Source organism: Drosophila gunungcola, chromosome 3R, assembly GCF_025200985.1.
Source record: "Drosophila gunungcola strain Sukarami chromosome 3R, Dgunungcola_SK_2, whole genome shotgun sequence".
In the NCBI taxonomy this organism is placed as follows: domain Eukaryota; kingdom Metazoa; phylum Arthropoda; class Insecta; order Diptera; family Drosophilidae; genus Drosophila; species Drosophila gunungcola.
In genome coordinates this window covers 200,739-216,660 of record NC_069139.1, presented here as the reverse complement: position 1 = coordinate 216,660, position 15,922 = coordinate 200,739, and the positions used below count along the sequence as shown (strand labels likewise).

Genomic DNA, 15,922 nt, shown 5'->3' with positions numbered 1-15,922 from the left:
GGCGGGCAGCACGCAAACGCACACTTGTGTTGTGTTTTCAAGTTCCGAAGTTTTCCGAGCGAAAGCTTTCGCTCCTGTTACACAAGAAAGTTGTTCATACTGCTGGAGAGGGTGGCTTTCCTTGTTTGTAAATGTATTTGCTCCAATTTCGAGAATAGAGATGTTTCGCTGCGACTTCGACCAGCAATTTCACGTTTTCCGACTTCGGCTTCGGTGCTGGCTTGCCGAGCCAGTGGATTTAATACGCAAGGTTCAGTTGAGCGCGCCGGACGTTTGATTCGTGTTCCGTGTCCGTTCGTCGGAATACCGTTTCAGCAGCGTCGTGCGTGCGTAGTAGTACACGAGCACATACACACTTAGCTGCACAGCGCGTGGCGTGTAGTAAAACTCATTAAAAAGCAACTTATTCAATACTATTCCACACACGCAGAGACGGCGGCGGCGAGAAAACACGCGCGCTTAACAGAGGTCCTCAAAAACGGACTCTGAAAATTATTGCACAAAAGCGAACGATGCGCGCCGGTAAAAGTGAAATGTCCCGTTAAATTGCCTCACTCGCTTGATCAATACCAAAAAAAAGCAGTCAATTAAAACGGTCTTAGGGAATACATATGTACATATTATTTTTTCAAGTCAAAAGCTAATCTTTAACTTGGTAAACAAGCACCATGAAAAATAGAGGAGCCCAGTGCACGTGTCCCAGGGTGAAATATAGATGAGTGTGTTACAGGCGAAAAGTAATTTATTAAGGCCAGACAACGCTGCTTATACGCATCGCAATTTGTTCAACGACTTATTCATTCTAGTGTGCCTTTTTTTTTCCTTTTTTTTTGGACTGTCCCATATACAGACAACATTTTTTTTTTACTGAATGTGCGCGCTCACGCCCCCTCACACTCACAACAGCAGATATAGTCATCCCCCTCTCACACACACAGAGACAAAAGGGCACATGGCGGTAGAGGAGACGCACACACTTAAGGTTCAACAGCCCGACGATTGCCTGGCAAGGATAACGGAGCAATGAGCAGGGAGAATTGAGCATGGAGCAGGAGCTCGGGCTTTTGGAATCTTGGGCCCCCAAAACAGCCATTATCTTCGACAACGCATACCCACGTAGCTTGGCCCGCGTTGCGTATGCGCCGCGTTGCCCGTTGCCAAACTGCAAAAGTGGCCAAATGTAATTTTTGGCATTTTCTTGCCGCTGTCGGCCGTAGCACATCTGCAGAGTAAACCCACCGCTCTCTGCCCACTACCCAATGCTAATTACACATGATCATTTATAAATTGTAAACCAGTTTTTAAATGTAATCTTCTCTTTTTTCCCCCTTTTTAACGGAGCATTTGTATTCAAAGTTTTAAAACAATTACTTTAAGATTTTTCAGAACTACCAATTTTTTTTTAAATTTAATTTGTTTATATTATTGTTTATATTTTTATTCATAGGCGAAAATTACTTTCGAAGGTGAGCTGTCTTTCCTTCCGCATTAAAAAAGGAAAAACATTTTTCTTAGTAACTTCTGGTTTTGTTCTTCACAATTAAGTAGAGCCGATTTTTGTTTCAAGCAGTTGCTGTGCTGCCTGTGCAGTATGCAGTATAATTTAGTATGCCTGAAATTAATGAAATTTTTGCACGGCTCGTCCAAAAATTTTTCGCGGGTCTGAAGGGCGTGAAATAAAGAAAACACGATGCCTGGGGGCTGCTCCAGTTGCTCCGCAACTTATACTCTATCCGCCGGGATTTAGTGGCGGGTGTTGCAAGCCGCACTTAAAGAGCCATTTAAAATAGTTCTGGCAACCGGAGTGCGGCTATGGAGGGTCCCCATTCGAAATTCGCCGTTGCCAGTAAAGCGTGAAAGGCAAACATAAATATTTCGCTCGGTAACAAAAGGCAGCTAAACGTAAACCATACGCACACACTGGGACACGGGTCAGTGGTAAGGGGGGCGTCGGGTAGATATTCAGGACAACTTAAAGATACACCTATCACGACTCTTTTATGCTTAGAAAATGGAAAGCAGATGGGGCCATAACCAAGCGAAACAAAACTAATAAATGATACAATTGGATTTAAGCCCTACGACGTGTGCGGGAGCAACAAAATACGTATCAAATTATAGCCTAAGTAGCAGTTACGAAACCACCGAAACACGAGCAAGAATAAAGCATACAGCGAATTAAGTATACAGAGAGCACAATTCGAATAGAATCCAATAGAACCTGGTGCCGCGAGGTGCAAAAATTATCGTTAAAATAAGAAAACTCAACAGATCCCATCAAGCGTCCATATAAGAGTGGACAAACCGTTTCGTATTTGATCTTTAACGCAAAACAAGCAAGTTGGCTGCAACAAAATTAATGTGTGATAGCGCCACCACTGGATGTTTTCTGACCAGAAGCAGCCATCGGAAGGTGAGTGTATGCCATGCGTGTGTGGCTTCTTTATGAATAGCATAATAGGCAATATTGCCCGACGCAGCACAGGGAACGGGGATTACATAGATTGACGGTGCAAATCCCAGAGCTCCTTAGAATTGACATAATGTATTGGATCAAGAAAATAATCTGAACTCGAGAAAGGCAAACTATTAAGTTAACCTTTAAAATCAAAAATGAACTTATGTTTACAACACTGCCATAAAAAATGCTGATTACATTTTCAAAATCCATGAAAGCAATATTAGCAATATATTAAGCTACATGAAATTATATTTTGAAAGCTTTCAGTTTGTATTTCATTGCAGAGGAAATTGGTCAGAAGATGGAAACGTAGCGAAGGATACATTTCCGACTTTATAATGTACATATATTCTTGATCAGCATGACTATTCTATTTTATAATTTATTAATTTTAATGTCAAAATTCACTGTTTTTTTAAATTTGCTCGATTTAGCCCTAAAGTATGTTTTTATAGTACTAGCTAGCTAGCTGCCCTTTTTCTTTTTTACCGACTATACAGTCCTATGACGAATATTCACGCAGGGTAAAATATGGAATTTTGAAACCTTTTAATTTCTATCATGTTCAAAAATATTCCCGTTCGGACGACTATATTCTATACTTTCATATGAACGATCGGGTAAAATTAGCTAAATTTGGTTGCTTTCTAAGAATTACATTTTTTTTTTTTTGCCAAAGGAAGATTCACATTCGATCACTTTTTCACCAGCTCTTTAAAACTTTAATATTTCTTTTTTGCTGTTAAAAAAACTGTTTTTGTGTGTGCGCGCACAATCATGCAGATGAATGAATAAATAATTATGCGTAGGGCCATCGAACCTAACCGAATCAACTACTTTAAGGGCAAACAATTTAAATAAGTCAACTTTGAACTTGTGTTGATAGAACAGAGCAAACCGACCGTTGCCCCTGGGCGTCCGCTATCCTATGAGAAACCAGTTAGGCACATAAACGTTTTTTGTTTATGTACACACGTATACATTCGGTGCTTGAAATATTGAAATAAAATTCTACGAAGGATTGCGGCGAGGCGGATTGAAGCGAGCGCGTAAAATATTTGCATAGATAATGGCGGGCACGAAACTGTTTGTACACTTCTTGCATACGGCTGGGTGATTCAATTCGTTAGGAGTCAAGTCATGCTCAGAACATATTCATAATAAAATATTAATTAAAAATTTTTTCTCATTAATGGCTTGAAACTTTTATTTATACATTTTTTTCAACCTTTAATAAAAATGTTTGTGCATTCGAGTTGTTAATTTTGTTAGTAAATAATTTTACATATTGTATTTAAAATACATTTTTCATAAAAATATATTTAGTGTAACAATAAATAAATAAATTAATCTTTATAACCTTTAAAGTGATGTGAGTGGCCGAAGCCAGTGAAAGGTTTGTCTTGCACTTTTTCGCTATTCAGCTTTTCAGGCTGGATATGTTCACGCTTTATTCTATCTCTCAACAGTTTTGATTGGATGGAGGCTTAGGGGGTTTAATACCATGATATCCTGATATCCTGGCACACAGCTTAAATTTGGTTGTGTGATCTAATTGCATAATGCGACGCTAAGAATGCGTTTGACGCCATCTTGGCATGCCCCATTGTCTGCCGACAAGCGAATTTGAATATAATCAATACGCCGGGTGTGCTCTGTCAACGGAAGCATGGGAAGCATTCCCATACCCATTTTCATACACATTCCCGATTGCCGAGCCTTGGCTGTCGGAGTTATCGCCACAATGCGGCTTGTGTCACATGTGTTGCCGTCGTTGTTGTTGCCTTGTTGTTTTCCTTAATTTGCGGTTATTTCGACTGGCGCCCATGCGCCTAGTCAAACTTAAAGCAATCCAATCTGATTTGAGTCAAACCGCAGCTCCTGTGACTGTTCCGCTGCCACGGGCAGGGACTGTGTTTGTGAATGCTCTCTGGTCTTGTGCCACATGTTTTGACATAAGCGCAGCTGCAACTGACAACTACTATTAACATGGGAGTGGAATATTGTGCATTTGGCATTTTATTGTAATTGTTGTCTGTGGATTTGGCTAGTGGACAAGAGTCGAGTGAAGGGTAGATCGCATGGGGGCGCCACCCGGGGAATTTAACTGGTCATTTAAATTTATAATTATCCGACCTTTGTTTGCGGCTCAGGTGGAATTTAGTTTTGGTTCGGTTTCGGTATTTGATCGCTTTGCATTTCCACATTTTCCTGGAATAGTTTGACCCAAGGAAATTGTTTTGTACGACGAACGTTATGAATGCCAAGTTAATAAACAAAATGAAAGCCAAAGCCCACAGACCAGAACAACAAATCCTTTATACACGTACCGAACGGCAAAAAACTTGTTCCGAGAACGAATTATACAACGAGTGGTTAACAAAAGAACTGTGCTGAATATCTTAAAAATAACTAGAACATGGAACATTTATGTTTGATGGAAAATTTTGGTGGTTAAGTTGTGTGTTTTGCTTGGTGGTTCTGTCTTTAATAACCATTTCTTACTCTCCTTTCGCAGGCTTAGAAATTCGATCAGTTTAAGTGCCATTAGACAAGGCTTTGTCGTAAAGGATTATAAATTAGTTGCTGTTGGCAAAACAGAATCAATTTTATCAATCGAAAGAACAGCAAAGCCAATGCAATTATTCATATTTTTGTTTAAGCAATCTAAGCAGCCTCCTAGTGAATTAGATAAAGGCAAAGAATTAGACCAAGCATGGACATCATGCTAATCACACGCTCTGCCAATCAATCAATGCGTTGGACAATCAATCATTTGAGGAGAAATGGTGGACAGCTGACAGACACAAGCACTGCTAAAGAAAAAGTTAAACCCCCAGAAAACAGAAACAGTTTTGGCCTGAAAACGAACTAAGGCTCAGTCATTACAATTATGGCTAGTCAATTATTAACCTGACCAGGGAATTGACGCACTGCTCCACCGCTTTTGGCGAAGCAGGACCTTCTGAAATGATTACACTGGGTACAGTGAAAAAAAATACCAATTTTTCTGTCCTTACTTTAACTGAATTTTACATATCGCTAACAACTTCAAAATACTTTGGACCAACTAGAATTTAGTCTCTTTTAAATTAAGCAATACATTGTTTATAATTTGGCCTAATCATATTGATTTGTTGCTACCAAAGAATTCAAATAAATTCCAAAAAATATAAAGTATATATTTTTTCCGTTTACCCCTTGAAATATTTGTTCTACTTTTAACAATTTAATTTTTTTTTAGTTTAGTATAGCAAAACTACTAGCCATGAAAGCTTTTGCTACTGTTGGTTTCTGGCAGTTAATGGCGTCTGAGCTGACATAATTACAATTTTAGTCAATTTCCGTTTTCGGGTGTTTATTTTTTATTTGCTTGTAGAGGCACTAAAATGATTTTATTGATTTGTGTTGTCACGCAATTTCCTCTAATGGGTTCTGCTCTCTCTCTCTCTCTCCATCTTGTTGCTTCTCCCTTTGTCGCTCAGTCATAGGTCCTGCCAGCAGAAACTTCATGTCAGAAGAATCATCCATAATTAAAAAAGATTGCAAAAGTCAGTTGCCAATATGTGTCTTGAGAATTTACAATTAGTTGTCGTCACCCAGCGGCTCGGCTAGTATAAAGAGTGGGTGGTGTTGCCTCAAATGGGTAGTTGGTGTAGGCTGGCTGCTTAGTCAGCGACAGCAACAACATAATGAAGCTGAAATGAGTTTAAACAGTCAGCCCCAAGTGAGGGTTCAGCCTCGGTCTTCTGTGAGTCACATGTGCGCAAGACGTTGACTAAAGACGCTTTATGTAAACCCGCCCTGGCAATTTGCATTTGCCCCAGCAACACTCCTCCGCTTTGGCAGGCAATTTCCTACTTTCCTCCCCCTCTTATTGGATTTCCTGGTTAATAAACTATGGCACTTACTAATTAAGTTCGCGACTTGATGTAAGTAACTGATGACCGCAAAGTGACTGGAAAACACATCCAGCTATGCAGATGAAATTTGAACGAAAAGAAAAGAAAACGAGGCAGGAAGTCTAGTTTAGTGTACACATATATGCTTGAAATGCCTTGAAGATCTTGTTGTTTTCAGCGTAGCTATATAAACTGAAATTTTTTTTGAAAATAATAGAATTGTTCAATGATCTAGAATTCCAATCTAAGGAATGTATTTCATGGGTAAAGCTCAAATCCTTTTCCTAAAAGTTTTCCCTAAACACCGAAAATCCTAGGAGATTAACATTGTTTTAATATGTTTAAGTGCTCATGGAGGGAAACCGACGAGGGCAGGACGCTGACTGTCCAAATGTGGTTGCATAAATTCCCGCTGACAGCCTCGGACGCAGGTTGTTTGATGTTGCTTTGCCTCTTAATGTGCTCATTTAGAGCCCGCTCAATTTCGCCATGCTTCTCTGGCTCAATCAGACCTGCACGCGATGCACACCTCTTATATTTATTGTTGTTGCTGCAGTCTGGTTATTCTAGTTAGCAAACAGCAACAACAAAATAAAGTCATCAACAATGTGCCGCTTTCTAGTCCTTTGAAGCGCCTCGCAAGTTCTTTTATTGAATACAGTTGTTTGGCCACGACCACGCTCAAATTTTCCACACACACGCATGCAAGTGGGTGTTCTCAGCAAGGAAGAACACCCCAAATGGACATGGCACATACACTTGCGGTGTGTGTGTTAATGATGCCTCGGTATTTCGTTTGAATTATTCATTTTGTTATGCATTTGCAGTTGCTTTGCTGCAAACAAACGACGAAAGACCATTACAGTAAACACACTTTAATAATTTAATGCCATACGATTTAAGTTTCACACATGCTTGGAACAAAATTTAAAAAAGTTTTTGGCGAAAAGAGAATTGTGAAGTTAAACTTCATATTACTTTAGCGAAATAATGTCTTCGGGCAGTATGAATGATAAGTAAAATTGTTCTTATAAATTATATTAAATAAATAAACATTGTTGAGTGATGCTGATAAAGAATACATTTGGTTAATAGGGTCGGAATTGAATCCTTCACTCCGTTGCAAACATTTCACTTGCATTATAATAAGCTCTGCAAGGGTATAACAATGTTTCTGCAAATGGACTTAGCAGGCGCGAAGACCAAAAACCGCCCTAACGACATCTGCTCTTGTTGCTGCTGCAAGTTTGACAAAGTTACACAACATCAACAACAATGAAGAGCTTGGAAATTGGGGAACTGGGGGGCAGACAGTCACCGACACATGTCAAAGTTTTGCAATTTCAAAGATTTCTTATTTCTTCTATTTTTTTGGCCAACGCAGACCCGAGCAAAAAGCCACTTTAGGGGATGATGGCGCTGTGCAGCAACTATGCTGCTAACCGCAATTTGTGTGCTCGCCTGAACACGCTTTGTCCAGCATTTATCCATTAAAAACTTCGCTTAGCTTGCGCCTCGCAACTTCATTTAAAACCAATTTCATGGGCGTCCCACACACACACACACACCCCAGAAAAATCAAAGTTGCACATTGTTGCTGTGACCCTTTTTTTCCGGTGGGAAAGCGGAAGGGAAGGGAGGGCGCTCTCCCTCATCAACTTCTGACCGTGTGACATCATCGGCGAACGTGTCACGTGCTGATTACAGTCGACCCGCCAATGGCCTAGAGTCCAGAAACTCTTTGCATGACGCTGCGGTTTAGTGATGTGGCACTGACAGAAATTACAGTTGGAGGGAACTCTTGGCTAAACGAATGACGAAATAATTATTGCCTTCTTGCCGGGGCAACCGGAATAACATGGAAGAACACTGCTATTTGCCAAAAAATTAAAATAGGTCACTAGAAATAGTGTTAAACTGTAGAAAATTAATCTTTAGGGTAAGCAAGCAACAAATATGATTTGAAAGACTTAATTGGACTTCTTTAAAAATTATATAATAATAATTATTTATTTATTTTATAAAAAGTTGCATAATGCTTGTCTTCCAACAGTCTTCCTTGACATATTGTGATATCTCCAGGAAGTGCTTAAAAGACTGAACTGCGGAAAATTATCTTAATTTATGCAAAGCTAAATCTTTTAACGTGCCTCAAGAGCAGAGACAGGAGCAGCCGGAACTTCAGCAGCTGAGGCAACACAATTAGTTTAATTTATGCAGCAGCGCAAGGCAATCGAGATTTGCATTTAAGCCCAGCCCAGCCCATCTCAGCGTGGATGAATATAAAACTAACCAAAACCAATTTCCCAATTTCGTTGCAGGAGAATGGAAGATCAGTTCCTGATGTCACTGCCAGCCCGGGACGCGCTCCGCCCGGCCCGCTGCCCGCCAGCCAGCTTTCCTCGCTGAGCAACCAGCAGCACCATGCCAACCAGCAGCAGCATCATGGCAACCAGCAGCAGCATCACGGCAACCATCGCGGCCAGAGCGGCAGTATGTCGAACGCCGCGGGGGTCAAGGACCCGGTGATGCTGCAGGGCGACTTCCGCAAGGTCAGCGGCATCAGCTCGGAGATCTTCCGCCAGATAGAGGCCGTCGAAAATGACCACGACCCCAACACGGCGGCAGCCCTGGAGGCGGTGGAGCGCCGTGGGGAGATGATCGTGCGCGTCCTGGAGCCGCGCAGCATGGGCAGCAAGCAGGCGGTGGATGCCGCCCACAAGCTGATGAGCAAGGCGGACGGGCGGCACACAGTGCAGCTGGTTGAAATTGTCAAGCGACCGGGCCAGACGCTGGGCCTGTACATCCGCGAGGGCAACGGGGCGGATCGCACCGACGGCGTGTTCATCTCGCGAATTGCGCTGGAGTCGGCGGTGTACAACAGTGGCTGCTTAAGGGTGAGTTTTCATTTGATAAATCTTTACTATGCCTCTTCCATCATTTGCTCTCTTTACTTTCAGGTGGGCGATGAAATCCTGGCAGTGAATCTGGTGGACGTGACCCACATGTCCCTGGATGATGTGGTCATCATTATGTCAATTCCACGCCGTCTCGTGCTGGCGATACGTCAGCGACGTGGCAACCGGGGCACGGGATCCCCCGGACCGCCGACGCTCTCCCGGCCGGAGCAAAAACCGCCACCGGTTGTGGTGATCAAGCGGGATCTGCGGGACGAGGATCTGGACGAAACGGACCGGATGCCGAGGCCGCGCTCATCACGTGAAAGACGTACAGGTAGTTTGAAATGGGCGCCGTGTTCGCCAGGCTAATCGTGTGCATTTCTTCTATTTTTCCAGGAGATGGCCGCGAAATGACGGAATCACGATCTCGCTTGGGTCTGGGCCTCAACAACTACAGTCCGCAGTCGGAGCAACTGGATATGTACTACAATACTCGTGGCGGAGGAGGAGGAGTTATTGGTGAACCCCCGAACTGGGGCTATAAGCCACCACCGCCCCCGTCTTCGGTGATAACGGAGCAGCCCACAAAGGGTCACACCTTTGCGCCCTCGCATGCTTACTATCAGAACGCCGGCACGCTGGAGAGTCTGGCGGAGAAGGTGCATGCCTTCTATCCCGGACAGCCAGGTGGTCTGCCTGTGGGTCCATCAAGAAGAATGTCCACGGGCACTGGAAACGTAAGCCTCGCTCAACAACACGCCAGATTCCCGCGATCTGGTTCGGATCAGCACTTACCGCGCGTTGAATATGCCGACTATTCCAACTCTCTGGGACGGCACACCCTTTTGCGATCGAGTTTAAAGCCAAGCACAGCTGGGGGAGCTCCAATGGCAGTGGGAGTGGGTGGCACTCTCGGCCGATATGGTCGCTACGACCAGCAGAGAGCAGGGGTATCTAAGTACGGACCCCCCGCTGGCGGGGCTCAATCGCTGACCCGTCGCTCGCGACCGAATTTAGACTATTCCAGCGACACGGAGGCCACGATTGGACCCCGGCCCAGTTACTACTACTACAACAGACCGGCCATTGGCAGCATGTCAAGGGGAGCGGGGGGAGCAGGAGGCGGAGTGGGTGCCGCTGCAGCAGCTGCCCTGCTGACCGGAGCCGCGGATCTCAATAAGTTTAATTCGTTGCCCAGGGAGCGACCCGGAGTGAGGCTGCAGGGCATTCGTTCCAGGATGGGAGATCGCTTGGCAGACGAAAACGATGGAAACACCTCGGCACCCGAGTTTGATGTGCGAAGAGGCAGGGACCTGCGGCAGCGAATTACCGCCAGCCCGTCGATATTCACGGCAGACGAGTACCGCGCCTGGCTGAGAAGGGCACCCAGCAGCTCTGCGATCGCGGAACAGATGCGCATGACGCGGGATATGTTTGCCCAGCCGCGGGCCCAGCGATTCTCTTGCAGTGCCGAGAACATCCATGACGCGCTAAGAAATGTAAGTATATTTTATAGATTTAATAGAACGATGTCATTCGAATTTTTTCCCCCAGACGGAGAGCATTTACTCCAGCAGAACCCACATTCTGGGCACCGGCACTCTCGATCGGAACATGGGCCTTACACGGCCCATCTCTGCATTGCCAGTGCGTTCCATGTCCTCGCAGCACATTGGCGGAGCGGGATCCATTCGATCGCCCAGCATACGACGCATGCGGCAGCTGTTGGAATTATCCGCCGGTCCTGCCAGTCCCAGCGGAAGCATTCTGAGCACAGGAGGTCACCAGAGTCCGGCACCGACGCCAAGTGCTACGTTGCCACGCCCTCACCGCCAGATTGACATCAATCCGGCGGAGTTCGCCAAGTACAAGCTTGACAAGCCCATTGTGGACATTGGAGGGATCTCCGGAATGTTGTGGATTCACTTGCTCGCAGGTCGCGGCCTAAGGACGGCTCCTGAGGGAGCGGGAGGAGCGGCGCCTCCATCCCAAACCAGAGATCTTTATTGCGTCATCGAGTGCGATCGAGTGCACAAAGCCCGGACAGTGGTGCGATCTGGGGACTTGCAGTTCGACTGGGACGAGTCGTTCGAGCTGGACTTGGTGGGCAACAAGCAGTTGGATGTACTGGTCTACTCCTGGGATCCGCAGCACCGGCACAAGTTGTGCTATCGAGGAGCCATTTCGTTGTCGTCAATCCTCCGGCAGTCTCCGCTTCACCAGTTGGCTCTGAAGGTTGAGCCCAGGGGCACCATATACATTCGCATGCGGCACACTGATCCCCTGGCGCTCTACAAGAGGAGGGGTCTGCCCAGCTTGCGGGCTGGCTATCCCACGCTTTTCGGCGCCGACTTGGAAACCGTGGTCAACAGGGAGTCCAAGAACGCTCCCGGATGTGCACCGGTTCCCATCGTTTTGAGGCGCTGCGTGGAGGAGGTGGAGCGCCGGGGGCTCGATATAATCGGGCTGTACCGCCTGTGCGGCTCCGCCACGAAGAAGCGACTGTTGCGCGAGGCCTTTGAGCGCAACAGCCGTGCCGTGGAATTGAGCCCGGAACATGTTCCTGACATTAACGTCATCACCGGCGTGCTCAAGGATTACCTCAGGGAGCTGCCCGAGCCGCTGTTCACACGCTGTCTCTTCCAGATGACGGTTGATGCCTTGGGTGAGAATTGCTTTGAAGATGTTACTGAATTTGTAGCTAGAACTTTATTATATTGAATTGTATTTCCAGCTGTTTGCCTGCCAGATGACCCGGAGGGCAACGCGAAACTCATGCTTAGCATACTCGACTGCCTGCCGCGAGCGAACCGGGTAAGAATAGCTGATGCTGGTAAGAAAATCGTGACCCATACCACACAATTCTACAGGCCACGCTGGTATTCCTGCTCGACCATCTGTCGCTGGTCGTTTCCAACTCGGAGCGGAACAAAATGTCCGCCCAGGCGCTGGCCACGGTGATGGGCCCACCGCTGATGCTGCATTCGGCGAATGCGCAGCCGGGCGCTGACATCGATCACGCCCAGCCGATCGCGGTACTTAAGTATCTGCTGCAGATCTGGCCGCAGCCGCAGGCGCAGCATCAGCAGCTGGCGCAACACATGAGCAACGCGGCTGGGGCGATGATGGGCGGCCTGGCCACCGCCGGGAGCATGAGCAATATGGCCGGCGTTGCTTCAGGTAACGTACTCCCAGTGTCCGATCCCCCACCCGAAAGTAACTTAAAAGCCCCGAGCCACCGACACAAAAAGACAAACACACCGAATTTGGGCACCACACCTGCAAGAGTTTGATTGTTTATTTTGTTTCTGCCTTGGATGCATAGATGCATCCGCAGCAGTTCCAACTCAAGGTCTCTGCCACTCGCTCGGCCACTTTTTTACTCTCAAGTGCGGCACGAAAACCGTTCTCACTGTTGACTGTTATGTAACCCACCTTCCGCGGTTGCCACTTTTAGTGCGACTTTGAGCTTCAGTTAGGGTTATATTAAACATTATTAGTAAATATTAATGCCCCAGACGTAACCAAATAAAACAAAATATAAAATAGGTTCTGTAAACTACAAACGTAATGCAGATGATTAACCTTCATTCATTAACCTTTATTCATTAAATATTTTGTTATTTAAATATAATTAAAACAAGAAAGGAAGCAAATTTCGGCGTGCCGAAGTTCATATACCCTTGCAGCTATTTCAAAAACTAAATACTCTTGAAAACGTTAAAATTATGATTTACTTGCGTGTATGTTTAAAAACATTGAAGCTATGATGATTTTCAGCTTAATTATGCCAGCTATACGATTGTTCCTATGGGAGCTAAATGCTATAGTCGTCCGATTTTGATGAAATTTAAACCGTAATTCTGAAATATTTAACCAATACTATATCTCGAAGCACTAAAAAAACAATTAAAAAAACCAAAGTTATAAATTTTTTTTATTTATTTTTATGATTGTTCCTATGGGAGCTATATGCTATAGTCGTCCAATCCGGCTCGTTCCGACTTATACACTACCTGCAATAGAAAGACAACTTTTGGGAAAGTTTCACGCAGATAGCTTTAAAACTGAGAGAGTTTGCGTAGAAACGGACGGACGGACAGACGGGCGGACAGACGGACGGACAGACGGACATGGCTAGATCGACTCTGCTAGTGATGCTGGTCAGGAATATATGTACTTTATAGGGTCGGAACTCTCGGACGGACAGACGGACATGACTAGATCGAATCTCCTAGAATATATATACTTTATAGGGTCGGAGATGTCTCCTTCACTGCGTTGCAAACTTCTGACTGAAATTATAATAATTTCTGCAAGGGTATAAAAATACACAATTATTATAAGGAAATTCAATATATTGAACACAATTTATAATTTTTAAGAAAAGTTTGTGCTTAAGTGGCAGCCGAAATTCTCACTCATCTCACCTCCTCACCCACTCAGCCATCGATACACCTCGAACCGAACCGCGTCCACATTAATATTGATTAATACAGAGTCCTATGTAGACAGGTCGGCGCGGCGAGTCAACAGGGCAGCGTGGAAGCAAAGTCAGTGCGTTGCCAGCGGACAGACAGCAACTTCTTCTGCAGCAGCAGGCGCAGCTCATGGCGGCGGGCAATCTTCTGCGCTCGTCCACTTCGGTAACCAACATACTCTCCCAAGGCCATCCTCAGCTCTCAGCCACAGCCAACAGTCATCTGTATCAATCAGTAGTGGGTCAGTTAGCTCAATCGCATCGAGCCTTGCAACAAGCGGTGCAACAGGTAAACAAAAAGTAACTACAGACATTACAACCGAACAGGGGCGACCCCGAAAACAATAACAAACAATAGAATACTTAACCAGGAATACAATTATCTCATCCACATTAAACACACATCGGACTCCTACTAACATCTATATTTAGTTGGGATGGGGGCAATCAATAGGAGGCATTATTTAAAGTATATTTTTTTTTTGTAATTAATCGTGATCTAAATCTTAAAGATTAGGGGCAACTTATTATAACATATTTTTTTATTTTCATATTTTGAGTAGGAATTTCTGATTGTTTGCATAACTATTTATATGGGAAAATGCCTAACCAATTAACAAACATAACACACCCATACAAACACTTCACACAAATTCAGAATCATTTTTCATTTGGTCTTCTAACTTTTCCTGTTGACCGTTGTGCAAAAGATGATGTCTACAAATATATTTAATTACTGAGCTATTGAGTAATATCTAAAGCAATATATGTTGTCACTTTGATTTGTGCTTTTTACAAAAGTATCAATGCAAAACCAGATTTAATTAAAGTAAATCATAATTTGCTGTGACCCCTGATCGATAAACGTTTTAATTGTGACATATATATGCATAAACCTATCTATGTACTCTAACATATCAGTACGATATAAGCGCTGGTTATGATGATGATTTGAGCGATGTGATAAATGTTGAACGGCGTATAAAGCATGATTGGCCCACTACTGGTAACAAATAAACATACTCGTAACGACTTTTTCTACCACATTTATTCCACCCGAATCCAATACTTTACATAACAGCTCTGTATGCCAACACATGCCAAATTAACGAACACATCATGTAAATGCTTCATTCAACTCGTGTGTCGCTGTCATTGTAATATCTTCATTAATACTTGCGTTCAACTGTGAATTGGTTACACCCCCTCCCATGAATAGATTATTTTGTTGGGTCGCATTCATTTGCATATCATCCAAAAGCACAGCTGATGTAGTGTAGTCTAAAGTCGGGAGGGAACTCTGCCAGCATCTTATGTATTTCCCAATGACTTTTAGTTGTCGATTGTCAACTCATTAGGATGCCATTTTCATATTTATTTTTTGACTATCTTTATAAGTTTAACTAACTGCGTAAATCGCAGTCTCTCTTAGTCAGCTGCACACTTTTTATGCTCAAAGCCCGCCTTTAAAATAAAATCGTCCTAAGACCATGAGATATTTTTCCTTTGAGTTCGAAACAAAATATATTTATAGCCTAATTCGATCATATTTAGTATATTAGAGGCGAATTATAATAAATTTACCTTGTTTGCATGTCATACACCTCACGTTTGTCTTCACCAATCACCAACCCCAATCCTATGTTCCCGATCCAAATTCCAACACAATATCAAATTGGTTAACGAATTGGCCGTCACCAGTATGAATCGCATTGCGCACGAAGTGAAAGTGTCTTTTGTCTATAAATCTAAATGTGTTCGTTGTATGTCTCTCACGACTACCCACATAAAACACTCATGAACACTGTAATACTACACCCAAAACAATTTCAAAATTTAAAATTATCTTCGCACCACCCGAAACAAAAATTTAGCACGTATTGCGCCCCAAACTTCCTTGTTGAAAGCTTCTTGAAGCCCTTGCCGATAAACATATGACCAACTTGGCGGGTTCTCCCCTGCTCCTCTCTCTGTTTGCTAATCTCTTGCAGCCCTATCAATTGGGGGGCTCAGTGGACTCAGCAATTCCAGACCAATCGCCACTGCCACTTCCAGGCACACCCTCCCCCGGCAGTAGTTCGGCGTCAACGGGCTCGGGCTCTGGATCCGGATCAGGTAAAAGTAAGTAAAAATAATTACCATTAGTAGGAGCAATCTTTGTGTGTATGCTATTGGAGGA

General features: G+C 44.1%; 1 protein-coding gene across 17 annotated transcripts in view; it reads left to right on the top strand.

Moving 5' to 3' along the window:
* Positions 1 to 15,922, top strand: part of LOC128251993 (rho GTPase-activating protein 100F) — a 36,253-nt gene that overhangs the window by 13,740 nt on the left and 6,591 nt on the right. For 2 of the 17 annotated variants that reach the window (XR_008267268.1, XM_052979306.1), the window contains exons 3-10: positions 8,685 to 9,260; positions 9,324 to 9,600; positions 9,660 to 10,762; positions 10,818 to 11,928; positions 11,998 to 12,077; positions 12,134 to 12,443; positions 13,779 to 14,032; positions 15,735 to 15,864. Coding sequence is in view for 16 of the 17 variants with exons in the window: in XM_052979306.1 (XP_052835266.1) it covers positions 8,685 to 9,260; positions 9,324 to 9,600; positions 9,660 to 10,762; positions 10,818 to 11,928; positions 11,998 to 12,077; positions 12,134 to 12,443; positions 13,779 to 14,032; positions 15,735 to 15,864 (3,841 nt within the window). In the remaining variant the exon portion in view is untranslated. Of the gene's footprint in view, positions 1 to 234; positions 656 to 2,008; positions 2,414 to 8,684; positions 9,261 to 9,323; positions 9,601 to 9,659; positions 10,763 to 10,817; positions 11,929 to 11,997; positions 12,078 to 12,133; positions 12,444 to 13,774; positions 14,033 to 15,734; positions 15,865 to 15,922 lie in introns of those variants that run through there. The other 15 variants (XM_052979313.1, XM_052979312.1, XM_052979311.1 and 12 more) reach the window with 15 other exon arrangements.